Source organism: Mus caroli, unplaced genomic scaffold, assembly GCF_978045245.1.
Source record: "Mus caroli unplaced genomic scaffold, Mus_caroli_1 scaffold_16, whole genome shotgun sequence".
NCBI lineage: Eukaryota > Metazoa > Chordata > Mammalia > Rodentia > Muridae > Mus > Mus caroli.
Window position 1 is genome coordinate 12,678,757 of NW_028227271.1, and position 26,988 is coordinate 12,705,744.

At 41.4% G+C, this 26,988-nt stretch overlaps 1 protein-coding gene across 1 annotated transcript in view; it reads left to right on the forward strand.

Annotated features, from left to right (window-relative positions):
- Positions 1-26,988, forward strand: part of Slc2a13 (solute carrier family 2 member 13) — a 305,859-nt gene that overhangs the window by 33,595 nt on the left and 245,276 nt on the right. Inside the window, exon 2 of the mRNA XM_021183777.3 lies at positions 21,509-21,668. Coding sequence (XP_021039436.1) covers positions 21,509-21,668 — 160 coding nt within the window. The remainder of the gene's footprint in view (positions 1-21,508; positions 21,669-26,988) is intronic.

Consider the following 26,988-nt stretch of genomic DNA (forward strand, 5'->3'; position numbering starts at 1 on the left):
AAATAAAAAGATCTTATCACAGAAATGTCAACTGCTGAGTTGAATCACATAACCTAGGAGACTTCTATTTCTTCTCCTCCCTTTTTGGATTCATTTTACATCCTGTTGCTTGACAGGGATTTTAGATAAATTTGTAATTCACCTTATGAGAAGAGAAATAATTTTATTACTGAACACCAGGGAAAACGTTACTTATAAATACTGAGTAAGTATAAATGTAGCCTCATTCACTAAGCTATATATACCTTTTTCAGATAATATTTCTGTGGTTGGTTACCATAGAGCATTTGCAGTCTTAGGTAATTTGGCTTTCTGCTCATTTTCTCTCATTATTCTTTCATCCTACTCTTGAAATAATATTAATTCATTATGTTCACAGTTATTTAGTTTTGTATCTATTTCATTATGAAAAATATGATGTTACATATTAGGTTAATCATTCATGGGAAATATAAATGTATAATAGACTATTTTCTATCTAAGTATTGATACCATGGTGAATTTTGAGGAGCTTGTTCACAGTGGCTGAGTCAATGCTATTGATAGGTGTCATTTGAAAATGTAAGATGCATTACCTTGTTATTCTTGTATCACCCACGATTCTTATAAAGGTAGAGGAAACAGGGCAAATGACTGGAGCTTTCATGAGGAACAGTTAGACTTTGTTTGTTTGTTTGTTTGTTTGTTTGGTTGGTTGGTTGGCTGGTTGGTTTTTGAGGTCTCTTAGTGTAGCCCTGGCTGGCCTAGGACTTTCTGTATAGCATAGAACTCAGAGCCCTTCTGTCCCTGCCTACCAAATGTTGGATTGTGTGTGCTGCCAAGCCCAGTCAGGACGACATGGAAAGTCTGTTTTCACTACTCATTTTTAACATGGTGCTGATGTCTTGGAACAATGAGTGAAGAGAAAGAAGGCTAAGTAGGAAAGGAAGCAGTTAAATTTTCTTTGTTTGTTGCTTATCTGTTGCCATGGTAAGCATCATGACCAAGACAACTTAGAGAAGAAAGTTAGTTTGGGCTTAAAGTACCAGAGTGTGTTAGAGCCCAGGGTAGTCACGAAGCATGGCAGCAAGTGGCAGACAGGATGGCTGGAAAAGGATGCTGGAATCTCACATCTTTGATCACAGCAATAAAGCTGAGAGGGCAACCTGGAAATGGCACAAGGCTTTTAATCTCAAAGCTCACCTCCAGTGACAGCCTTCCTCCAGGAAGGTCACATGACCCAAACCTTCCCAAACAGAAGACATCCCATTCAAAACACAACATTTCGATTTAGAAAAAGAACTTATAGAATGAATCTACATATACTAATGAGGACTTATTTCAGCAGCTTACAGGCTGTGGTCTGGTAGTCCACAATGGCTGTTTTCTGATAGAAAGTTTCAGCATCAGGTAGTTGTTTAGTTCATGAAGCTGGATGTTTCGATAGACTTACAGCCTGTGCTGGAATCCTGACCGGTTGTGTTCTGATGCCAGTGAAGGACACTTTAACAACAGGGTTGACGAACCTGCCATCATTCAGCGTGAGGGCAAGGGGGCAAAAAGGAAAAGCTGCTCTCTTCCATTTCCTCTGATGTAGGCTGCCATCAGGTGTGACCCAGATTTAGGGTGCATCTTCACATAATCTAAATTTAGGGAAGGTCTTCACACCTCAAATGACCCAATCACCCTTCACAACTATATCCTGCTATTTGGTTTTTAATGGATTCCAGAGTTAGTCAAGTTGACAACCAAGGTTAGCCATCACCGGTGTATCCTTGTCAGTGTTAACTTGACATACAATAATACCTCTTTATGCCACGATCAGATTGCAAATGAAACCAATAACCAGGTCATACTTATGCCTAACGTGATCTAACTACCAAATGTCCAGTAGTGAATGCCTTCTGTACTTAACCAGGCCATAATTATGCCTAACATGATGTAACTCTTCCACATAGAACTGCAAATGCATTATTTATTTTAGAACAGGTAGCAGTTTCTCCCGAGGGACATTATTTCAGTGCCTCTTAACTTAAATATGATGCTAATCACCAACATTATCTCAATTGACATTATTTTCCACAACAAAGGTAGGGAGAAAAGGACACACACATATCTGCTTAGTGTTTGTCTACATGTACAAAATATGATACACACATGTCAGTTTTAATCTTTGTTTCTGCAACTTGTCGTGTGACCTTATATGGTATTTATAACTACTACTTTCCCTAATATCCATCCTAAGTTTTCTTCACCCTTAGCAAGCGCCTCATAAGCCTTCTCCCCTTTTTCTTCCTGGAAAAGTGACTCATACCTTCATTGCTGAAAGGTCTGTGCCCTTTGTCATCCTGCATGGATTGGGTTGCTATAGTGTCCCATAGACTTTAATCAAAGGACATGGTATCAGCAAAAGACCCTCCAAAAATAAATCTCCTGGACCCTGAACAGAATCTGCCCCATCTCCATTGATAATCTGGATCTATCGCCCTCCTAGCACTGTTAGTCCCTTTCTTAGCCTGTTGGCTTAAGGGCATCAGGTTCCCAAAGTGGTCAGGAAGAACCCTGAGCTTCCAGTTCCAAGGAATACTGTTGTATTTCCAGGCAGGAGGACTCCTCCATCTGGAACCAAAACTTTTGGGCCAGCAGAAATTAAGATCAAGAGAACAAGAAGTGCAAACTTTCCTGGTGGGCGAGTAGGAATGAGAGTGAAGGGGACCATTCCTACTTCTGACTCCTGACTCCTGACTCATGAGTGGTGGTGGCTAAGGGAGAAACCATACCATCTATCGTACACTGAATTAAAGTGTGTACTGCTTTCTGGAGAATCGTGTTCTAGCTTCCCCTAGCGCTACCACCTAGTTGGCCCAATATCTGAATCTTCAAAAGGCAATTCCACTGTTTTATCAGGCCAGCAGGATTGTGGAGGATATGGTAAGACTAGTGGATTCCAAGAGTGTGAAGCCACGGTGGCTCTCCTCTGGCTGTGAAGTGAGTTCCTTAGTCAGAAGTGATGTGGTATGATATGGAATTCCATTGTAGTGGGTAAGACATTCTGCAAGTCCTCAGATGGTAGTTTTGGCAGATGAATCATTATGTTCAGGCAAAGCAAACCCATAACTAGAATAAGTATCTATTCTATTAAGGACAAAACATTGCTCATTCTAAAAAAAAGAAGTGGTCTAATGTTGAAAACCTACCACTACATCACTGACTGGTCAATCGGGAGAATGGCGTCCTATGGAAGTTCAGTGTCAGTTTTTTGTTTCTAGTTGCCATGGCACTCGGAAGCAGCTGGAGCAAGGTCAGTCTTGGTGAGTTGAAGTCCATGTGGTTGAGCCCATGCATAGCCTTCATCTCTACCACTATAGCTACTTTGTTCATAGTCCCATTGGCAATGATACGAGGGGCTAGCAAAATAGAGTGACTATACTTAAGACAGGTCACTTGCTCTAATTGACTATTGAAGTCCTCTTCTGATCAAGTCACCTTTTGATGACTATATCTTCACATCCTTCGCTCATTCAAAAAGATTTATTTCCATACTTCTTACACAAATGTCTTCTGCAAAAACTTTCAAATCATTCTGTTTCTAAGTCCCTGAACATCCTGCCTGTCCAAAGGTCTGAGCCCCAAATCAGTAAACAGTAGCCCATCTTACTGTTTCTCCTCCAAGTAAAATATATGTCAATGTGTATGGCCTGAAGTTCTGCCCACTGCAGTGATTTCCCTTTCTAGGTTGTCCCGGGAAGGGACTATAATGTTATGCTTCCCAATTCTGTGTGGTGCCTGAATATTGTGCAGAGCCACCAGAACCAGGCTCTAATCCTCTCTGCCTCAGTCAACCAAACATAGCGCACACCCATGAGGTTTGAGGTGCATGCTTGGGAGCAGATGACTTTGTAATAGGATAGAAAACAGAGGTTTGAGTAACTTCATGTAACTTGCTTGTGCCCTCAGACCTTGCTCGGGTCCAATTCTGTATATACATATGTGATTGCATATACACATATACACATACTCCTACTGATAATGGGTTGTTGCTGTACACATCCAAGTTTATGGCTCGATGGGACACATCATACCTAGCTCATGATGGGCAGTTTAAGTGGCATCTTAACTTGGTGGCCCATTGCAAAACGTTTAGTTTCCATTACCCTCTAGCAGGCTGATAATCAGAATCTAGATAGGCCCAGTAAGCACTGTGCTTCTTTCTTGGAGGTAGGACAGGCTAGATGCAATAAGTTAGTCTTCACCTTATAAGGAATATTTCAACATACCCATGCCACCACTGAACTCTTAGACATTACCCTGAGGTCAAAGGCTGAGTTTTGGTTAGACTATTTAGCATCTGCTAATGAACCATGTCAAAGTGTTTGCTCCCTCCTGATTATGTTGTCCTACTTTTAAAGAAGAGCCAATGCCAAGACTCCTCACAGTCGTCCACAAAATAGAAGCAAAAGGAAGATCGCCTAATTCTTATGAGGCCACAATTACTCTGCTATATAAACTACCCAAAGAAGGAAAGAAAATTACAGACCAACTTCCCTTATGAGCATATGCAAAATTTCTCAATACAATATATGCAAACTGAATACAGGAACACATTAAAAAGATCATCCACCATGATCAAGTCATTTCCCTCCCAGACATGTAGAGATAGCTCAACATACATAAATTAATTAATGTAATCCCTCATGTAAATAGACTGAAAGACAAAAGCCACATGTTCACCTCATTAGATGTAGAAAGGGCCTTGAAAAAAACACCCAACACACCTTCATGATGAAAGTCCTGGAGAAATTAGGGGTATCAGAGACATATTCAATATAACATATGTTATTTATAGCAAGCCCATAGATAACATCAAACTAAGCTTAGAGAATCTCAAAACATTTCCACTAAAGTTAGAAATCAGACTAGGTTGTCTTTCTCCTTACTCAGTCAGTATAGTGCTAGAAATCTTAGCTAGAGCAATAAGACAACTGAAGGAGATCCAGGAATATAAATATGAATAAGCATCAGCAAATGGTGCTGGTCAGGTTAGTTGGCTCTATGAAGAAGAATGCACATAGATCCATACTTAAGACACAGCACAAACCTTCAGATGAAAGAATGACTTCAATAAAAAAAGGCCAATATACACTAAATCTGAGAGAAGAGAAAGTGGAGAACCATCTTGAACTCCTTGGCCCAGGAAAAGACCTTCTGAACAGGACAGTGATAGCACAGGCACTAAGGACAATTAATACATGGGACCTCGTGGAAATGAAAAGCTTTTATACGAGGAAGGACACCACTGTTTAGACAAACTGGCAGGCTACAGAATGGGAAAAGATCTTTGCGGATTACCAATCCTATAGAGGGCTGATATCTTGTGTGTGTGTGTGTGTGTGTGTGTGTGTGTGTGTGTGTGTGCGTGTGTGTGTGTAAAAACAAACCAAAACAATTCCCCAAACAAACAAAAAAACAAAACAAATATAAACAACCCTCCAAATATGTGATGGAGATCTAAACGGTTCTCTAAAGAAGAAACTCAAATGGCTGAAAAGCACTTAAGGAAATGTTCAATAACCTTAGTCATGAGGGGAATACAGATCAAAACTACTTTGTGTTTCTATCTTACGCCAGTCAGAAAGGCATGATCAATAACACAAATGACAGCTCATGCTGATGAGGCTGTGCAGAACGCTCATCCATTGCTGGTGGGAATGCAAACTTGGACAGCCACTGTTGAAATCGGTTCCTCAGGAAGCTTGGAATAGATTCACTTCAAGACCCACTCTTAGGTATGTGCCCAAAGGATGCTTCATTCTACTTCAGAGAGACTTGCTCAACATTGCTGCTGTATTCATAATAGGCAGAAACTGGAAATGGCCTAGATTTCTGTCATCAGATGAATTAACAAAGAGAACGTGGCACAACACAGTGGAATACGCCCAGAGCTCGTGTCTCTAGCTGCATATGTAGCAGAAGATGGCCTAGTCAGCCATCATTGGGAAAAGAGTCCCCTTGGTCTTGTAAACTTTATATGCCCTAGTACAGGGGAATGCCAGGGCCAAGAAGTGGGAGTGGGTGGGTAGGGGAGCAGGGCTGGGATAGGGTATAAGGAACTTTCGGGATAGCATTTGAAATGTAAATGAAGAAAATATCTAGTAAAAAAAGAAAGAAAGAAACAAACAAACAAGAAATTGTCTTAGGCAGCTGGCAGGGCTCCAACTTGGAGGTCATAGTCTTGCCAGTGCTACCATAGACTTCCCACTTTCTTGTCTCCAGTTGAGGCCACGGCTGTTACTGAAGCTCTAGACCGTGACATGGCACGTGACATCTCCACCTATACCACCACAGTCACAAACCCCAACTCCTGTCACCATTCCTTGAACCATTGAGTTACCTTGGCACCTAAAAGTCCTCAGACCAATCAGTGAGAACAGCTGTGAGAGCTCCCTCCTTGCTGTGGATCATAATTCTATGGATGCTATGAGGGGGGCTGGATGAAGGAGCTCAGAGTTATAGCTGACAGGCTCTGCATCACTAACTGCTGCTATAGAAACATCCTGGTGGAGTTTCACGACCTAGAAATATTCAGACAAACTCAATGGAGTCCCACGTACAAATGACCCCACAACTTGATAGGCACAGGCCATGGAAAAGTGTGCCTTCTACTGCAACCCTGCCTTCCCCAGGAATACAATCAAATGACAAGAACCAGTGAGTGCCACTTAGGCATGCTTCCTGATATGGTCTATGAGGATACCACACCTTAGACGTGACTTGCTGTCTTAATCAGGGTTTCTATTCCTGCACAAAGCATCATGACCAAGAAGGAAGTTGGGGAGGAAAGGGTTTATTCAGTTTACATTTCCACACTGCTGTTCATCACCAAAGAAAGTCAGGGCAGGAACTCACACAGAGCAGGAATTTGAAGGCAGGAGCTGATGCAGAGGCCATGGAGGGGTGCTGCTTACTGGATTGTTTCCCCTGGCTTGCTCAGCTTGCTTTCTTATAGAACCCAAGACTACCAGCCCAGGGATGGTACGACCCACCATGTGCTAGGCGTTCCCCCCTTGAACACTAATTGAGACAATGCCTTATACCTGGTTCTCATGGAGGCATTTTCATAAGGGAGACTCCTTTCTCTGTGATAACTCCAGCTTGTGTCAATTTGACACACAAAACCAGCCAGAACACTTAGCCTCTCAGTTTTAATATGGAGTTCGAAATCAGCGATGGAGAAAGAAGAGATTTATTAAATGTGACCATACTGGGAAATAGAACAAAGTACTCTCACGTTCATTTTTGCTGCACTGATTTATGCTCTCAGTTTAAATTAGGGGATGGGGCAAGCAGTGTACATAGCAAAGTGGGATCTTCTTGGCCATTGTTTTCACGTCTTGTTCTGGGGTGATCTAAAGAAGCCCCTTTTCATTTTGTCCGTGCCTTGAGGGCCTCAAACTGGAGAGAGCTCTGTTCTTAAGGTTTATTCTTCCTGAAATTCAAGGTGACTCCTTAAGAAAGGTTAGAGACAGTGATTTATCACTGCGCCTCCAGCTTGAGTACGGAAGACAGGCAGTCAGTTACAAAATCGTGGTAGAGATGCTAAAGCTTTCCTTTATCTTGTGGATCCAAGCGAAAGGTTAATGATTTTAGCAGAGGCAACTTCTAAGCCCCTGTTTCTTAGTAGTGTAGTGTATTTTAAATTTCTATTTTAAAGTTGCTCTAGTATGTAGACATACAACAATATACTCGAACGGTGTTTTAGCTTTTTCTTTTTTCTTTCTTTCTTTTTTTTTTAATGGCTCTTATTATTCCCAGGCTGTCTGAACCTGACCTCAAGTAATCAATCCTTTTTCCTAGCTTCCTGAGTAGTGGGTTAAAGGTACACTTGACCATGCCAGCCTTTGTTCTTCTCTTCTTTTTAAAGGGAAGCATCCCTGCTAAACTCTAATCCCAATACTATTGCTAGGCGTGGCGCGCTGCATGCTTAGTCTCCTGGGACTGTGGAGGAGGACTCTGAGTTCAAGGCCATGGAGATGCAAGGTCCCCCTGGTCCACAGGATCCGAGCCTGTTTTAAAAACAAAACATTTAAACAAAACAACATCAGGGCCCCGTGTTACAAACGTATGATCCTGGCACTTGGAAGTGTGAAACCTGAGAATTAGCAAGAGTTAAACACTAGGGTGGGCTCCGCTGGGAGATCTGATCTCACAATCCAGTAAAGGAATCCAACCAAACCCAGTGATGTCACCAAAGAGAGCTGCTTGGTGTTTACCTGTACCACACCCACAAACACGCTTGGGATGGCGAAGAAAAGAAGATTAGAAAGAAGAGTACTAATATGATTATATGTTTGCAGCACAATTTTTATCTTACAAAATTTGTGATTTTGTCATCTATAATAATAAATGATTTTTTTTCTTTCTAGATTACAAAAATGTTTTCTTGTTTTTGGTGTACTGGCTAGGACTTTTCCCATTGAGAAGTAAAATATCGTTTATGCTTCATTTGTCCTTGCTGGCTCGTAACACACGTTAATCGGCTTATGCTAAATCTTATATTTGTTATGTATTTTTAATAGTCCTTTTATATCTTAAGTGGATTTAAAAATCGTGAATAGATATTGAATTTTCATCTAGCACATCACATTATCTATTTTTATAAATGTATTTTTTCCAGATCTTAATAATGCTTTGGTTACATTCCTTGTTGCTGTGGGGGAAATTCCAACAAGTTCCAATTTTCAGAGTGTAGGGTAGTTACAGTGTATTCTGCTGGTTTACAGTTTAAAGGGAGGGTATCATTATGGTGGGGAAGATATGGCAGCAGGCAGAGATGATATCATGACAGGAGGAGGATGCCAGGTGGCCACACTGCATCCACAGTCAGGTCCAGGGACTTAAGAGGAGATAGAGTAGGGCTCTAAGGCCTCAAGGCTCACCCCTAGTGATACACCTCGTCCAGTGAGGCTCTCATTCTGAAAAAGTTTTCAGTGTTGACAACTGGAAGTATTTCACACTCAAACCACTTGAAGTAATGAAAGATATTGTTCTGGGGTATTAAACTGATATTAATATGCTTTGATATTTATGTGTATATGTCTATACATATGTATGTGTGTATAGATATATACATGTATTTATAAACATATGTATATACACACATATATATAGTGCTAGGGATCAATCCCAGAGCCTTGTGCATTCAAGCTGAACACCCTTCTGTTGATCCACTAAACCAAACTACAGTAAGTTTTTCTGTAGTGATACAGTTCTCAATTTGTTTGTCCTTAGGTTTTAGATTAAAAAAAAAATCTTTATTATTATTTAAGTCTTATGTTGGCCTACTCTGGGTGAACATGTCAAGAACTTTGAAGGGTCTGAGATTTCATTCTCTGTAGAAATCAGAAAACGAATCTGCTATAGTTTCATGGCTATTGGTAAAAGTCAAAGGCTTTTTGTACTTGTTTCCTGTGCCCCAATTCCCATAGAAATCATGTTTGCATCACAGGGAGTTGAATTGTAATGGAAAAGCTCAAATAATCCTCTCCTTTTTTTTTTCTTTTTTTGAGACAGTATCTCATTATGTCATCCTAGCTGGGATGGAATTTACTATGTAGACGAGACTTTCTTTGAATTTGACATCGTCCTTCTGCCTCTGCACACTACTAAGCCTGGCCCATAAAAACAAAACAAAACAAAACAACAAACAACAAACAACAAACAAAAACAGAACAGTTTTATTGGTGTTTAAAGCACAATAAATAAACCTATTCTAAGCAGGAAAGATATAGTGTCTGAATCATGAAGGCTATTTTTTAAAAATACTTTTGGTTCTGGAAAGAGATAACTTGCTCTCTCTTAACAGGCCATTTTCTGTACTAACATTTTTTTTCAGGAGGGGAGGGGAGGGAAGAGAGGAAGAGGGGAGAGAGAGAGAGAGAGAGCACAAATGTCTTAGTTCCATTTCTACTCTTGTGATAAAACTCTGTGCATGGCCAAAAGCCATCTGTAGAGGAAAGGGTTTATTTTATCTTGCACTTGTATGTAGCAGTCCTTCTCTGAGGGAAATCAAGGCAGGCACTGAAGCAGAGGTCATGGGGGAATCTGCTTACTGGCTTGTTCCTAGGATTGCTCAGCCTGCTTTCTTATAGTGCCCTGGAGTGGCACTGCCCCCAGTGGGTGGGGCTCTCCCAGATTCATTAAGAAAATCCTTATAGACTTTTCTATAGCCCAGTCTTTTAGAGGCATTTTCTCCATTGAACCCCTCTTCCCAGACAACCCCAGCTTGTGTCAGTTTGACAAAATGAATCATCACCACATCCATATGATGATTGAATCCGTTGAACCGGCTGTCATTAAAGTAGCATCAACAGTTAACTCAGGCATGAGCAGCTGGGAATGATCCATCTGTGAGCCTGGGTATCCCAGCAGTAAGAATAGTCCCACAAGTGTGGTCTCCCATTGGGGAGATGTAAAGTGGTCATTAAATAGTCCATGAGGATGAGTGTATCCTTGGTCTCAATCTGGCGCTCAGAACCCGGAAGGTTCCTGAGAGCTGCTGGTCCTAGCCAACAATGGGGATGCTGAAAATCCTGTTTGTGCTATCTGTGGATGAATCAACACCAGAAGTGATGGTGTAAACAGATCAAGAGAGAAGGCTAGTGAGCACCAGGCACATAGTCAGGCTTCGTCCCTGCCCTATTTATCTGGGTGATAGCCAAAAGTGCCTCCCAGTCTTGGGATGAATCTTCCTGGGTCAGTTAAGTAAGCCATCAGGACAGTTTCCCAGGAAGGGCTCCCTACTCGGTTGATTCTCATTTGTGACAAGCTGACATCAAAGTCAGCAGTTACGCTAGCCAATACCATTAACTGAGATATGTAGCCTTTTTCTGAAATTATATTAGTATGCAATCACTTGTTCGTTGTCTCCTGGAACTAATGGCATGGAGGCATCTAGAGGCGAAGCTTTGCTTATGGGAATAATTCTTTAACATTCATACAGATTTTTTTTTAATTTTTAATATTTTTTTATTACATATTTTCCTCAATTACATTTCCAATGCTATCCCAAAAGTCCCCCATAGCGCCCCCCACTTCCCTACCCACCCATTCCCATTCTTTTGGCCCTGGCATTCCCCTATATTGGGGCATATAAAGTTTGCAAGTCCAATGGGCCTCTCTTTCCAGTGATGGCCGACTAGGCCATCTTTCCATACATATGCAGCTAGAGACAAGAGCTCCGGGGTACTGGTTAGTTCATCATGTTGTTCCAACTATAGGGTTGCAGATCCCTTTAGCTCCTTGGGTACTTTCTCTAGCTTCTCCATTGGGAGCCCTGTGATACATCCAATAGCTGACTGTGAGCATCCACTCCTGTGTTTGCTAGGCCCCTGCATAGTCTCACAAGAGACAGCTATATTTGGGTCCTTTTAGCAAAATCTTGCTAGTGTATGCAATGGTGTCCGCGTTAAGAAGCTGATTATGGGATGGATCCCTGGATACGGCAGTCTCTAGATGGTCCATCCTTTCATCACAGCTCCAAACTTTGTCTCTGTACCTCCTTCCATGGGTGTTTTGTTCCCAATTCTAAGAAGGGGCACAGTGTCCTTGGATTGCTAGAAACTTTCTATTTTCCCTGATCCCTTCCTGCATCCGTGTCTTATATCATCCATTTGAGATCGTTATCTGTATGATAGGAACTTTGAGCACTCTACTTTAGGCCTTTTACAATTGTTGAAATAGTTCCCCCCCCTCCTTTTGGCTTATATAGGGCAGGGACAAAGCCTGACTATGTGCCTGATGCTCACTAGCCTTCTCTCTTGCTCTGTTTACACCATCACTTCTGGTGTTGATTCATCCACAGATAGCACAACCAGGATTTTCAGCATCCCCTGGCTAGGTTCTCAGTGATTTTTCTTAGTCTTGCCAAGATAGCTCAGGGGCTCATCCCTTGAAAAGTCAGTATTTTGGATTTGGCAGATGGCAGGAAGCTTGGTCAGGGAGGCTAACAATCTCGATAAGGTGGAAGACCTTCCTATTTCACAGAGCCACCTTGAGGTGGCTCTGGACCACAGGGGAGGAGCTGACAAGGAGGTAGAGACATGAAGCTTATGAGTGAAACACTCCTGGCATCCTTGCCACCCAGCTCACTCTACTTCTTCTTCCTTCACCTCTTCCTGCTCTGCTTCCTCTATACTTCTTCCTTCCTTCCTTCCTTCCTTCCTTCCTTCCTTCCTTCTCTCTCTCCTTCCTTCCTTCCTTCCTTCCTTCCTTCCTTCCTTCCTTCCTTCCTTCCTTCCTTCCTTCCTTCTCTCTCTCCTTCCTTCCTTCCTTCCTTCCTTCCTTCCTTCCTTCCTTCCTTCTCTCTCTCCTTCCTTCCTTCTCTCCTCCTTCCCTTCCCTTCCCTTCTTTCCCTCCCTCCCTCCCTCCCTCCTTCCCTCCCTCCCTCCCTCCCTCCCTCCCTCCCTCCCTCCCTCCCCCCCTCTTTCTTTCTTTCTTTCTTTCTTTCTTTCTTTCTTTCTTTCTTTCTTTCTTTCTTTCTTTCTTTCTTTCTTTCTTTCGAGTTAGGGGTGTTGAAAAAAACCAGTGGTTGCCAAACCACCCCAGGGCACTATTCTTTTCTCTACTGAACTTGAAGAACTACAATTGGGTAGTGAGATCCAGAAAGGATTTTTATTACAGGTGACAGGTTAAGTAAGAGAAATGAAGCAAGCAGAGCTCCTTTATTGCGGAAGTCTCTCCAAGACAGGGTCCCACTCCAGGGTTACCAATATAGGTTGTGGCACGGGGTCGGATGTCAGTCAGTCCAGCTGTCATGCTTTGGAGGTATTCATGCACCTCTTCATCTGTGCTTATTAGTTTTTGTCAGATTAACACAAACCCAAATGTATCTGGAAAGAAGAGTTCAATTTTTTGGGACTCATGTGGTGGAAATGACTTCCCTGTGCGTGTTGTATATGTGTAGGTGTATAACAGCACACACACACACACAATTTCAGTGAGAGAGATCATACCCAGGCAAATGCTGATAATAATTATATAATGCTTTGCCAGGAGCTATTTGAAACTCTAAAATGTTAATTTTGTAGTCACCCCTAGGGATTGTTTTTTTTTTTTTCTAACAACTTGACTCCTCTGGGACAGGCAGTTTGTGCTGTATGTAGGTCCTAGCATACTTGGAAGTTGCCTAACATCTCTTGAGAGCGTCTCAAGCCTTATTAGAAAAAGGCAAGAGCTGGATTCTCAGGTGTGCTGGCAACCTGGTAACAGTGGACACCTAGCTCTTTAGAAGAATAACGATATAGCAGCCAGTCGATCCTAACTGCACCAAGGGTCCCCTTCCCTTAGACCCTGTGTCCTTTTATTAAGGTTCCCTCTCTAGAGATGAGGGTGCACTGGTTTTGAAAACGATCTCAGGCCATCATAATCCCCGGACTAGAGGCATTATTATGAGAAGGTGGCTTCTGCACTTCTCAGAAGCTAATTAGTGGCTGCATGGCTTATCATGCTGAGATACCGCTGTGATTCATGGGTATTTGTCTATCACAACGGGCTCTCCTAATGCTGTTTGGCTATGAAATTGCTTATACTTCTGACTCAGGCCTTTTAAAAGGCTTCCAGCAGTTTGTGGAAGGCAGCTTCTCTGTATCCTGTCTATGTGGGTGGCGAGTCAACTTGCTCTCGTGGATGCTCTGGCACAGCGGTGTCCCAGGTGCGCTTTCCTGGCAATGCTTCTCAAGTCAAGGCTGATGACAAGCTTTCTTGGTATAACCTCATTTTTAAAAGACTTTAAACTTCGAACATCAGGAAATAACGCCAGCATGGGTTTCTATGGTTATGTTTACTCTAGACAGCTATTAATATTTGTACCACTAATTCTTTATGGTGACCTCATAAGTTTCATTTTGACTATTAAAGTTCACATGAATTGGGGGTTGGGGCTGGGAAGATGGTTTGGTTAGTGAAGTGCATTCTATGTAAGCTCGAGGAGCCAAATTTAGATTCCTGGCACTTACGCAAAAGAGCTGTGTGTGGCAGTGCATACCCCGTAATCCTAGGACAGAGAAGGCAGAGACAGGGTGATTCTAGAGGCTCACCATCCCATCAGTCTAGTCAAATCAGCGAGCTTTAGATCAAGTAAGAAGCTCTGGTTCAAAACACTGTGAAGAGCTCTAAAGGAAGAGACTGACACCTGGCATTAGTCTCTGCTTTTCTTATGTGCACACACATGAACATGTGCACACATATGAACTGAGTATGTGCACACATATGAACATGTGCACACACATGAACTGAGTATGTGCACACACATGAACTGAGTATGTGCACACACATGAGCATGTGCACACATGAACATGTATGTGAGCAAACAGTAAGTATATAAACACACAGAATAAAATTTGATATTTTATTAGACACGGATTCTATGTAGTTAGTGATTAAAATAGAGGGAAATAAAGCCTTTCATAGAATCCTCTTAAAACTTATACCTCATTCACATACACACTTGAAACATCTAACTATTAATTCTGAGAGTCATCGGCTAGCATCTTTGGTTGGTATCAGGACAGAAATATGAGTCTCAATACATTGTCTTTACAAAAGATATTGTGTGCATAATAAAGTCCTTGCTTGCTTATTTGAGTGCTCTCGTGGTTTATTTAAACCTATAACCGAGTTAAACAAACACTTGATAGTGATTTAAAACACACTATCACATTTGCTGGCTTTACTTAGCGATCATTTATCAGGACAGAGAAATTGAGATGTGGACATATTTCTATTGATTTCTGAAGAGTGGAAAGGAGGTTTAGGATAACTTAATAATAACTTAACGTCCAGGGCTTCTCAGAGCTGGGCTTGGCCACTTAGGCATCCATGAATCAACTGCTTGCATGAGTTGTTCTCATTAATAGCTGGCTGTTGATTAGCGGGGCTTGTGCATGATGGATGCACATTTGAACACCGTGAGTGGAGGGAACACCAGGTTCCTTCTTCGGCTTCATACAGCAGCTGCATGGACATTAATTTGTCTAGCTCATGAGAGCACAATTCGGTGTATTCTGTTCCCATTATTCTTAAAGGCTGACCGAATCAAGATGCCTGTTCCCAGGACCTCACACAGCCAGGAGTAGGTGTGGGGAAGAGAGAAGACCTTCAGTTAAGGGGTCCAGAGACTGAGAACCTCAGTCTCTGAGATATTTCCTAAGGCCTATGTTCTAAGCAGAGGTGTGTCCCTTGGTGCTTGGATAGCATTTAACAAAATTGAGGACAGGAGCCTCCAAAACCACTTTGACATTAACATCTGGGGCATTTTCTGAAGCAAAGCCGAGCTTTGTGACTGTCTTTACAGCTTGGTGTCTTTGCTTTCCATTTTCTACATTCCTGTGGATATAGTGACATTTAGGACTGGCCTGTGGTATTCAAGGGACAGGCAGGTTCTCATGTAGAGTTCACCTTCTCACTTTTCATGCACAGTGCACTAAACACAGGTTTGTTCTTTCCTTCTTCGTGATGTGGCTTTCAGCATTCTTCTCAAAATGCAACTTTTGAGTCTGAGTGTGACACGTTGCTGTAGTCCCGTGATGCACTGCCGTAGTGTACAGTTTCCACTGTTGACCTTTGAGCCCTAAATATTTGTGTGACTTTCAAGCCTTTCCTGTCCTTGTCTCAGTTTGAAATTGCATTTAAACAACTGCTGTCCAACAACTGAAAGGCATCTGATGTCACTGAAAATCAGTCCTGGCCTTGAACGGAGGACTTATTATTAGTTCTTATAATCTGTCACCAACCACACCCACCCTCAAAGCTGAGTCCCTGGGTTTGCATTTTCCCCCATCACATCCCAAGCACCTTACTTAAAACCTTCTGTCCTTTTTCATCTGAATTTGTCTCCACAAATCAGAATTATTTTGCCCTTGTATATTTTTCTCCCCCAGTGACCCTTTTTTTTTTTTTTTTTTTTTTTTTTTGGTCTACAATGATGATCACATAAAACCTAAGCTGACAAGGCCAAATTCTCCCACAAGGGATAAAAAATGGTAAATGGCTAGTAGTTTTGGCAAACTCTGAGTCAAGTAGGAGAGGATGCTGGGAACACTACATGTAGTTAACCTTTAACCCCAGCGTATTCAGGAGACACTACTTCTCACCTGCTGCATCTCACAGGCCACTTCTGGGTCATTTCTGGTTTTATCTTGCACTTGAATTTACTACTACTACTGACTTCTTCTTTTCCTCTTCCTTCTAGTTCCTCCTCTTCTTCTCCTCTTCTTTATCCATCTCCCTCCCCTTTCCCTCTTCCTCTTCCTATTATTATCATGTTTTTCAAGACAGTGTTTCTCTGTGTGGCCTTGGCTGTTCTGTAACTAGCTCTGTAGGTCAAACTGGCCTCAAACTCACAGAGATCTACCTGCCTCTACCTCTCTTGGGTGCTAGGATTAAAGGCGTGCACCACTAAGTAGTCCCTGTTTTATTCAGATTACCTAGTACAACCTTAGTTGTAGGCACTGAATCGTCATCATCAACTTTTTTCCTCCCATCACCTGTCATTTATTCATCTAATCCTTGGTAGTTAGCATCCTAACTACAGAACTCTCATCTCTCTCGCTCTTTCTCTCTATATCCTTCTACAGGCATTGCTCCCTTACAATCACATTTCTCTACTCCAGCTAGAATTTAAGAACTCACACAATATGTATTCACTGATAAGTGGATATTAGCCCAGAAATTTAGAATACCCAAGATATAAGATACAATTTGTTAAACACATGAAACTCAAGAAGAAGGAAGACCAAAGTGTGGACACTTTGCCCCTTCTTAGAATTGGGAACAAAACAACCATGGAAGGAGTTACAGAGACAAAGTTTGGAGCCGAGATGAAAGGATGGAACATCTAGTGATTGCCATATCCGGGGATCCATCCTATAATCAGCTTCCAAACGCTGACACCATTGCATATACTAGCAAGATTTTGCTGAAAGGACCCAGATATGGCTGTCTTTTGTGAGACTAGGCTGGGGCCTGGCAAACACAGAAGTGGATGCTCACAGACAGCTATTGGATGTATCACAGGGGCCCCAATGGAGGAGCTAGAGAAAATACCCAAGGAGCTGAAGGGCTCTGCAATCCTATAGGTGGAACAACAATATGAACTAACCAATAACCCCCGGAGCTCGTGTCTCTAGCTGCATATGAATCAGGAGACGGCCTACTCGGCCATCAGTGGAAAGAGAGGCCCACTGGTCGTGCAAACTTTATATGCCTCAGTACAGGGGAATGCCAGGGCCAAGAAGTGGGAGTGGGTGGGTAGGGGAGTGGGTGGGGGAGCGTGTGTGGGACTTTTGGGATAGCATTGGAAATGTAAATGAAATAAATACCCAATTTAAAAAAAAAAGAAGAGTGGAAAAATATTTAAAAAAAAAAACTGTAAATCTGGGCCAGGGGTATATCTCAGATGGTTTTTGCATTTGCCTGGTAGTGTGCACGAAGTTCCACGTTCCATCGTCAGTACCACATAAGCTTGGTGTGGTGGCACAGACCTGTAATAGCAGTGCTGTGGCGATATGAGGCAGAAGGATCAGAAATGGAGTACATTTTCAGGTATATAGCAAGTTTGAGGGACATGCCCAGATGTAAATCTGATGAAGGATTTTCCTCTTGTGTGCTATTCAAAGACTTCTAAGTACCAATCCTTTGATTCAGTCGCTGACGTTTTTATTGGTTGCTACGTATCTCACTCTGAGCAGTCTTCTGCAGTTGGTTGTGCTTCTAAGAATTTGTCTAAAGTTCTAGTCCCCAGCTCTTCCTGGATCTCAGCTTCAATAGGAATTCTTTATTTTGAGTTTCAGACTGGCTAATCCCATTGCTACAGCCTCTAAGCCCCATATGAACCGTGATTATATCTCCTGTGGCAGCCTCTGGTCCAGATGTCACAGACGTGCCTTGATTGATGTGTGTGTGTGTGTGTGTGTGTGTGTGTCTTTCTATTCTCTGCATTTCATTTCTTCACATGCTCTCCACACACTTAATAATTAATGGATTTTTTTTAAAACCTTGCTATTTCATGCTGTCTTAGTCTTAAGCTCACTGAGACGAGTTGTCTGTCCAGCCAGTTGTAGGTCCCGAGTCAGAATCATCATGCAGGAACAGTTAGCATCACAAACAGGAACCCAGGGAATGTCTTATAACCACCATACCATGTCATGTTGGAATCATTTATTTGATTACATGTATTTGTAAGTGGGTTTGTGCTTAGCTTCATTCAAATGAATGGGCTCAATTTTGTTTATTTTTGCTCACAGTATTGGCACACTATGCAGGTTGAACTGAATCCAAAGACTGAGAGACTTCCTATCTAGAGATAACAGCAACAGTGATAGTGGCTGGTGTTGAGTCCATTCTGTATTGAGGTGCTTTCCTCTGCAAACTCACTGACATTTCTCGACCTCTTTGAAGGAGTTTTAATCTTTCCATTCCATAGATGAGGAATTGGAGACGTGGAAAGGTCAAATAACTTGTTCTGGCTTACCCAGCTTGTAACTGATACGGTGCGTATCGAAACGTGTGGTCCCTGAGCCGACTGTCATCTGTGGTGATGATCCAGTTTAATGTGTGGCATTTACACTGGCTTCTGGCATCTGTTAGGTTCTTTGGCTTACTACCTGCCCTGGGATAATGTCCTCTGTGAAGTGGGGCAATTGCATGCTCTCTGTAGAGATGTGCTGAGGGTTAGAGCTGTAATTGTTACATAGAAAATACCTAACTAACAAAATGAGGCAGTTTTAACAGCAGCACTAAATCAGTATTGACACCCACTGGACAGAATTTGGCAGCTCTTTTCAGCTCTACTTAACAATGGCCTAGAGATTTCTAGCTCTCCAATCTTATTTCTCGGCCATCAACTGTTACCTTCAATGCACTGGGATCTGTTTTAAACCACCAAGCTTTCTAAAGGCCCGAGGACATGCCTACATTTCTTATCATGTGAAATCTGTGGTTTGGGGGCAAGCGTATATTGCTTAAACATGTGGTTCTGATTTTCCATATTCTGTGGTTTAGGCAGATGAAGGCAGATCTTTGGCTAAGAGAGAAATGGAAATGAATGCTTGTACCTAGCCCAGTATAGAAAAAAAAATCCAAATCATAAATTAGTACTTGTTTGTGAAATTTTATTGAGATGGTCACATAGTCAAGGAAGTGAGGAAGATATACAAGTAACTTGTTAATATTTGTTAAAATCTTTATTTCCATGTTCCAGAGAAGGCTTTTTAGGGTGGTCTCTCCTGTACTAATGCTGCACTAAAATGAGGCTCTTTCTGCTTATGCTGTGAAAATCATAAAATAATAAACTTTTCTGCATATGCTGGCAGGCACTACAGGGGCAAGGAGTTACCAGTAAAACTTAATGGCTTACAGGTTTGCCTTAAACCAGTGAATTTCCAGTTATTTTTTTTTATTTAGTTGCCTAACTCAAAGATGGAGAAGGATAATTAAAATGTGACCAAAGATACAAACGGTAAAATATCAAATGATAGTGGCCTTGGCAATGAGTTTTGTGGAGTTCAAAACAGTAGGCCGAAGTGGATCTAGAGATGGAAGGAAATGAGAGTCAGAAGTCCAGGGAGCAATTGGTGGGCATGTGGTACTTAGATGAGAGAGAGAGAGCTATGACAGTAGGGATCAACAAACAATTGGTGGTGAATTGAGTGGATAACTTAGGGGTAGTGCCCAGCCTGCATGAGTCCTGGGCCCAATCTCTATCATGCAAGTGTTGCTTTCGCTCAGTGCTGACAGCTGTTGCTGAATGTGGATGGGAAGAAAGCATCTGAAACACAAGGGCCCCAGGCCAGCAAACATTGACTCGGGTATCTAGGTGCATTATTCAGTACAAAGCAGTCCCTTAAATGCAGTTGAACGTGGGTCTGTTGTGCAGTCCTGGTGTTCTACTTAATCTAGGGATTGATCTATAACACTTACATATGTAAAGATTTAAGTTCTATAAATAACCACATGAACACACTTTTCTGACATCCCCGAGCCCCATACAACTTCTCAGTCCGAGATCATCTGTTTTTAGGACCTGTAGATTCTTACAAGTTGTGTGATTATAAACTATCTGTGAAATATACATCTGGGCAACTGAATGGTACAAGCTAATGAGACATTAAAGGGTTTGGTGTATCTTTTCCAGATAATGACTATGAATAGTTGATATAAACTATTATAGTATTAACAATATCTAATTCTCACTATTATCTGACTACATTTCCATATAGACTAAAATAATTTAGCAATTATATTGTTCTTTTTTGTATTTTATTTTATTCTTTATTTTTTTATTAGATATTTTCTTTATTTTCAATTTTAAATGTTATTCCCTTTCCTGGTTTCCCCTCCGGAAACCCCCTATCCCTTCCTCCCTCCCCCTGCTTCTATGAGGATGCTTTACCCCCCTGCCCACCCACTCTTGCCTCCCCACCCTGGCATTCTCCTACACTGGGGCATGGAGCCTTCCCAGGACCAAGGGCCTCTCCTCTCATTGATGTCTGACAAGGCCATTCTCTGCTACATATGCAGCTGGAGCCATGGGTCCCACCATGTATACTCTGTGGTTGGTGGTTTAGTTCCTGGGAGCTCTGGGGGGTCTGGTTGGTTGATATTGTTGTTCATCCTATGGGGTTGCAAACCCCTTCAGTTCCTTCAGTCCTTTCTCTAACTCCTCCATTGGGTACCTCATGCTCAGTCCAATGGTTGGCTGTGAGCTTCAGCCTCTGTATTTGCCAGGCTCTGAAATTGCCTCTCAGGAGACAGTTATATCAGGCTCCTGTCAGCAAGCACTTCTTGGCATCTGCAATAGTGTCTGGATTTGGTGTCTTTATTATGGGATGGATCTTCTTTTTTTTTAAATGTGTATTTATTTATTATATATATGAGTACATTGTCGCTGTCTTCAGACACACCAGAGGAGGGCATCAGATCCCATGACAGATGGTTGTGTACCACCATGTGGTTGCTGGGAATTGAACTCAGGACCTCTGGAAGAGTAGTCAGTGCTCTTAACCACTGAGCCATCTCTCCAGTCCCATACATTGTTCTTTCTAGAGCATAGTTTTATATCTTTAGCCTGTAAGGTTAGAAAGCATACTTGTGCCATTAATGTCCTTGTAGGACTGTTGGGTTTTTCCATATATGGGCTTTTAAATGGCAGCGTGAGCCAAGCATTAGGAGGTAGAGGAAGAAGGATATGAAGTTCAAGGTCATTCTTATAAACCCATTGTGTTCATGACCCCACTAAATAAAATTTAAAAATGAATTAGTTTAAAAATGAATAATCGTCTAAGAACTATTCAGAGAGCAGAACTTCACATATTGCTTCACCTACGGGCCATAGTGTCTTACCACCAGTCACAAACAGAATCTTAAGTATATGATAACCTATGCTCATAGTAAGGGTGAAAGGTCATACTTGAATGCATGTGTTAGCCTTTCGTGAGTACGTATACTGACCTGTTTACTTAACTATTCAATGCAGGCATCGCATCCATGACCGTGCCTGTGTACATCGCGGAGGTTTCTCCACCCAACCTGAGAGGTCGCCTGGTCACCATCAACACCCTCTTCATCACAGGTGGACAGTTCTTTGCAAGTGTTGTCGATGGCGCCTTCAGTTACCTGCAGAAGGATGGATGGAGGTTTGTAAATAGTTCTTTTCTGGAATGCAGATAAGCTATGACTTCGAGGCGCTACAAGAACGGAAGATTATTTTCAGGCATTGTCATTTATAAGTAGGTGGCATTCAGCAAAATTGAAGGTAGTCAAGAAATATGTATTTATCTTAAATGATAGACAAGAAACATCCCATTAAGAAGTGATACTTGCAGAAGAATGTTTTTTCCCCTAAACATTTAACTGCATACAATCTTTTGTACATATAATCACGCAATGAATATGTGTATCATTCTTGAGATACTTAAGTGACTGGCAAGCTGTTTGTAAACTGCAGGCGTAGCTTCCTTTCGGGTGTAGGAGGCTCCATTCTTATCTTAAATAAACAATATTTGAAGAAACAAATTTAATTACATAAAACGTATGTATGTAAAATTAAAACAAAAACATTCCTTGATCATAATTTGAATCAAAATAAATGATAATGATAATATGATGATAAACATTAAAATTGAATAGATGAAATATATTTATAAACAACAGATTTGTATTAAGGCTTAAAGGTGGGGCACAGCATATTTATCCATTGATTTATAATGCTTGAAACATCAGACTCACGTAATTATTTCAGGAAATTGTTACTAAAAGTCACATCAGGCTATGAAATATTGCCCAACTTATTTTTATGTCAGTGTTTTTTATATTATATATAATATAGATATATGTTATAACAAATGCTTTTTCAGTGTTGACCATTTAAGCTCTGTAAGGATGGTGACTGAGTGGCTCAGGCCCTTGCTTCTACAGCTTTTGCAATGCTGAAACAGCTCAAGGAGATGTTTCTAGTATGGTGGAGACAGAGAGACCTGAGCTGCTATGCAAGTCATACCATAAGCCATGTGACTTGGTACAAGCTTTGAAGAGGCTTTATGGGAAATCAGATGAAGTCAACGAGAGCCCAGATATACAGTTGGAATGAAAGTTTGCTGCCTAGCTCTCTCCTGGAGGAGTCAGTGTCTACAGACTTAGAGACTGCTGGGAAACTGGAGGAGTCAGTGTCTACAGACTTAGAGACTGCTGGGAAACTGGAGGAGTCAGTGTCTACAGACTTAGAGACTGCTGGGAGACTGAAGTAGAAGCGAAGTAGAAGATTCAGTCTTTCCTTCCTACCGTGAACATGAAAAGAAAGGATGCTTGCTGATATTACAAGTTCAATCCGCTACCTTGAATATTTGAAGCTTAAGAGAAGTCAGGGCTTACGTGCACATACACAACTTTAAGAAAATCCAAGTCACCTGTTACATTTTGGTAATTTTTTATTGGGATTAATAGATATTATATATATTATAGTATAAATATAATAGGAATATATAAATATATGATATATAGGACTACTAAACATGTTAAATGGTTAGCCTTTCAGTGGGAATGTGGCTTAAATACTGTATATAGTATAAATATATATGTATGTATACATATATGTGCATATATGCATATATATTGTACATAGTATATATATATATATACACATATATATACTGTACACACTGTACAGTATTTAAACCACATTCCCCCTGAAACGCTAACAATCTAACATTTTTAGTAGTGGTTAGGACAGCAAGGACGACCATAAAGGAAAGAGTTTATGAGTTTGGTGCACCTCTGTAACGGTGGAGTTGCTGGAGCAAGGCTTTGTCCCCGTAAAGGTTGGTGACAAAAATCTCAGCTCCAAACACAAATCTCCCTTCTACTGTGTGTTCGTTACTTCCAGATCTCCGAGGTTAACTTCTTCCCCAAAATGTGGAAGTAAAAACAAAATAAATAAATGTAATCTTGTGAGATCATTGTAGAAACTAAAATATCTTGTGCATAAAATCACCCTGATATCCAGCCCAGTGTTTGGTCAACAGCAACCACTTCATGAATGAGGTCCATAGTTATGCCATGCTCTGATCAGTGTTGAGTGCCATGGGCGGTGGCTTGCGAGAGAAGCTAAAAGAATATGAACATTCTGCGGTTTGCATTTGCTTCATGCCAAGGATGGGGTGTAGGGTGATAAGGCAACCCCCCCTCAGAGAGAAAAAAGCACTGTAGCCGTTATGGGTGCACAAGGTCGCAAATACTAGAGAGATCTGTTGAATTCTGTGTATCTAGATATGCAGCCCAATGTGTGGAGTCATCGCTTTTCAACAGAATAAAGGTAGATGAGCTATCATTGTCTTTTTTATCAGATAGTTTACTTATTTACATTTCAAATGTTATCCCCTTTCTTGGTTTCCCCTCCGCAAACCCCCAATCCCATCTTCTCTCCCCCTGCTTCTATGAGGCTGCTCCCCCACCCACCTACCCACTCCCACCTCACTGCCCTAGCATTCCCTGCACTGGGGCATCAAGCCTTCACAGGATCAAGGCCTCTCCTCCCATTGATGCCCGACAAGGCCATCCTCTGCTACATATGCAGCTGAAGCCATGAGTATTTTTTTATAATAGTTTTTATGTTTTGAGATTATAATACAGTCACATCATTTCTCCCTTCTCTTTCCCCCTTCCAAATGTTCTCATAGACCCCTGCATGCTCTCTTTCAAATTTGTGACCTCATTTTTTTTCATAAATTGTTCTTACATACGTGTGCATGTATACATTACTAAATACATAAATACAACCTGCTCAGTCTATATAATGTTACTTGTACATATGTTTTCATAGTTGATCTGATCATTTAATATTAAGTAACTCAGTGGAGTCTCTTCCCCAGAGAAGACTATTTTCCTGCTCATCAACGTTGCTGAGTTGCCTGGGTTTAGGTTTTTTTTTTTTGTTTTTTTTTACTTAGGATTGTGTCTTCGCTTCTTGAGCTTTCTCCATCCACATTCGCACGTCTGCTTGTGCCGTCCTTCTGCAGCGCAGGTTGTGGAGGTCAAGTGATACTTTGTAACTTCTGACATTCCCAGGAGATACAATCTCACAGCCCACTCCCTGTTCCTCAGGCTCTTACCATTTTCCTACTCCACCTTCAGCAATGATTCCCTGAGCCTCAGAGAAAGGAACTGGGTGGTAGATGTATCAGTTGGGATGAGATTCCACAGCTCTGCATTTTGGGTGATTGTGATTTTTCTGCAATGGTTTTCATCTATTACCAAGAGAGGTTGGTTTCCTTGATGATGGGTGAAGACTATACGTACCTGATAGTATAAGGACGGATGTTTAGAATAGAGTTAGGAACAGTGCTGGTTTAGTAATGTGTCAGGTGTAAGTTCTCCTCCAAGATCCAGGAATTCTTTGGCCCTGTTTCAATAGCTAGGTTTCCAGTATCAGGCATGGTTTCCCTCCTGTTGAGTGGGTCCTAAGTCCAGTTACAGAGTTGATGGTTACCAATATGATATGTGTGTCACTGCTGCATCCTGGGAGTTATTGTGCCATACTGGCCATTGTTATAGCTCATAGCTGTATGCTCATATATCTCATAGCTGGCTAGGACTGTTGGTTGCTTCTCTCCCTTCTGATTCCATGAAAGTTAGTCATCTGGGAGGAAGCTTTCAGCTCAGGCGAAGCTTGGGTCCTTTAGAGCCTGTGTCTGAAATGCATAGTGTCTTCAACAATAGGGCTTTACTTGCCTTCTACCACTGGAAGCAACCAAGATCAATAACAATAGCCTCCTCTTCCTCCTCCTCCTCCTCCTCCTCTTCTCCTTCTCCTTCTCCTTCTCCTTCTCCTTCTCCTTCTCCTTCTCCTTCTCCTTCTCCTCCTCCTCCTTCTTCTTTTCCTTCTCCTTCTTCTTCTTCTTCTTCTTCTTCTTCTTCTTCTTCTTCTTCTTCTTCTTCTTCTTCTTCTTCTTCTTCTTCTTCTTCTTCTTTTCTTCTTCTTCTTCTTCTTCTTCTTCTTCTTCTTCTTCTTCTTCTTCTTCTTCTTCTTCTTCCTCTTCTTTCTCCTCCTTCTCCTTCTTCTTCCTTCTCCTTCTTCTTCTTCCTCTTCTTTCTCCTCCTTCTCCTTCTTCTTCCTTCTCCTTATCCTTCTTCTCTTTCTCCTCCTCCTCCTCCTTCTCCTTCTTTCCATCTGAATTATCCTTAGCTACCTCTCAAAAGAGGACTTCTTATGGCTGCTGGCATTGGGGTTTTTGTTATATGGTCTTTGGCTTTTGGAGGGAACATTGTGTACCCAAATGGAAAAATGTCATTTACACTATATAAACCCCTGTCAGTCAGAGCCAGTCGCATCTGACCAAAAAGCTGGAGCAGCTAAGGAAAGAGCTTCCACAGCCTGGGAATTTAGTAGGGGCGGTAGCAAGGTTAGCTGGCCTTCAGGGCGGATAGAACTTCAAATCCTTAGTGGGATAGCTCTTTCTTTCTTTTTTTAAGTTAAATAGTCATCCATTGCTCTAAGAGCACAGTAAGTTTGTGTTTGCAAGTCTTAGACAATTTTTAACTTATTTTTATTATTCTATTTCATGTGTACGAGTATTTGCATGAATGTGTGTTTGTGCACCGCATCCATTCCTGGGGTCCACAGAGGCCAGAAGGTGGTGTTGGATTCATGGGAACTGGAGACATAGATGGCTGTAAGCTGCCATATGGGTGCTAAGAATTGAATGTCGGTCCTCTGGAAGAGTGGTCACTGCTTTTAACCTCAGACTCATCTCTCCAGTCCCTTAAAGAATGTTTTTTTTTAAAATAAAAAACAAAAACAAAAATCAAAACTAATTGAATTGTTGAAATGGTGAACTTTCCTCTCCAGGAATCAGTTAGAATTTTAAAGTTTTAAAAGCATCATCAGCAAGATGTTATTTGATTGTTAATTGAAAGAATGTTATTTGACAGTCATTTGAAAGGTAATGTTTTCTGAAAACAAATTTATGTTCGCAAAATGGTCTCAAAATTAGTGATAACTAGTAATGACTGACTATATCCAAAATAATAGAATGTGGGTTAATCTCTGTCTTAAAATCACTACACTACCATTTTAATCAAAATGAATTTGGAACACACATATTAATTAGAGGTTAATAGCTTGATGGAAATTACAAAGCGTTGAAGAGATCTGTAATATGCTATTACTAGAATCAAGATGTAGAACTTATAGTAATAATATTCTAGTGCAACAGGGAGTGTCATCGAAGGCTTATTTCCATGGTGTGAGTTGATTCGTCTGAGGTCTTATATCCTCATGTCGGTGATACTTCAGCAGTGGTGATGTTGTGTGGATTGAATACGTGAATGGCTATGAAAATTCTTAAGAACCCTTAAATGATACCAGATATTGCTTGTCATTACTTTCAGAAAGCATTAGCTTCAGCCTCTATAGCCATTTAACCCTGCTAATAAAAATCACTCTCTTCTTCAGCATTCTGA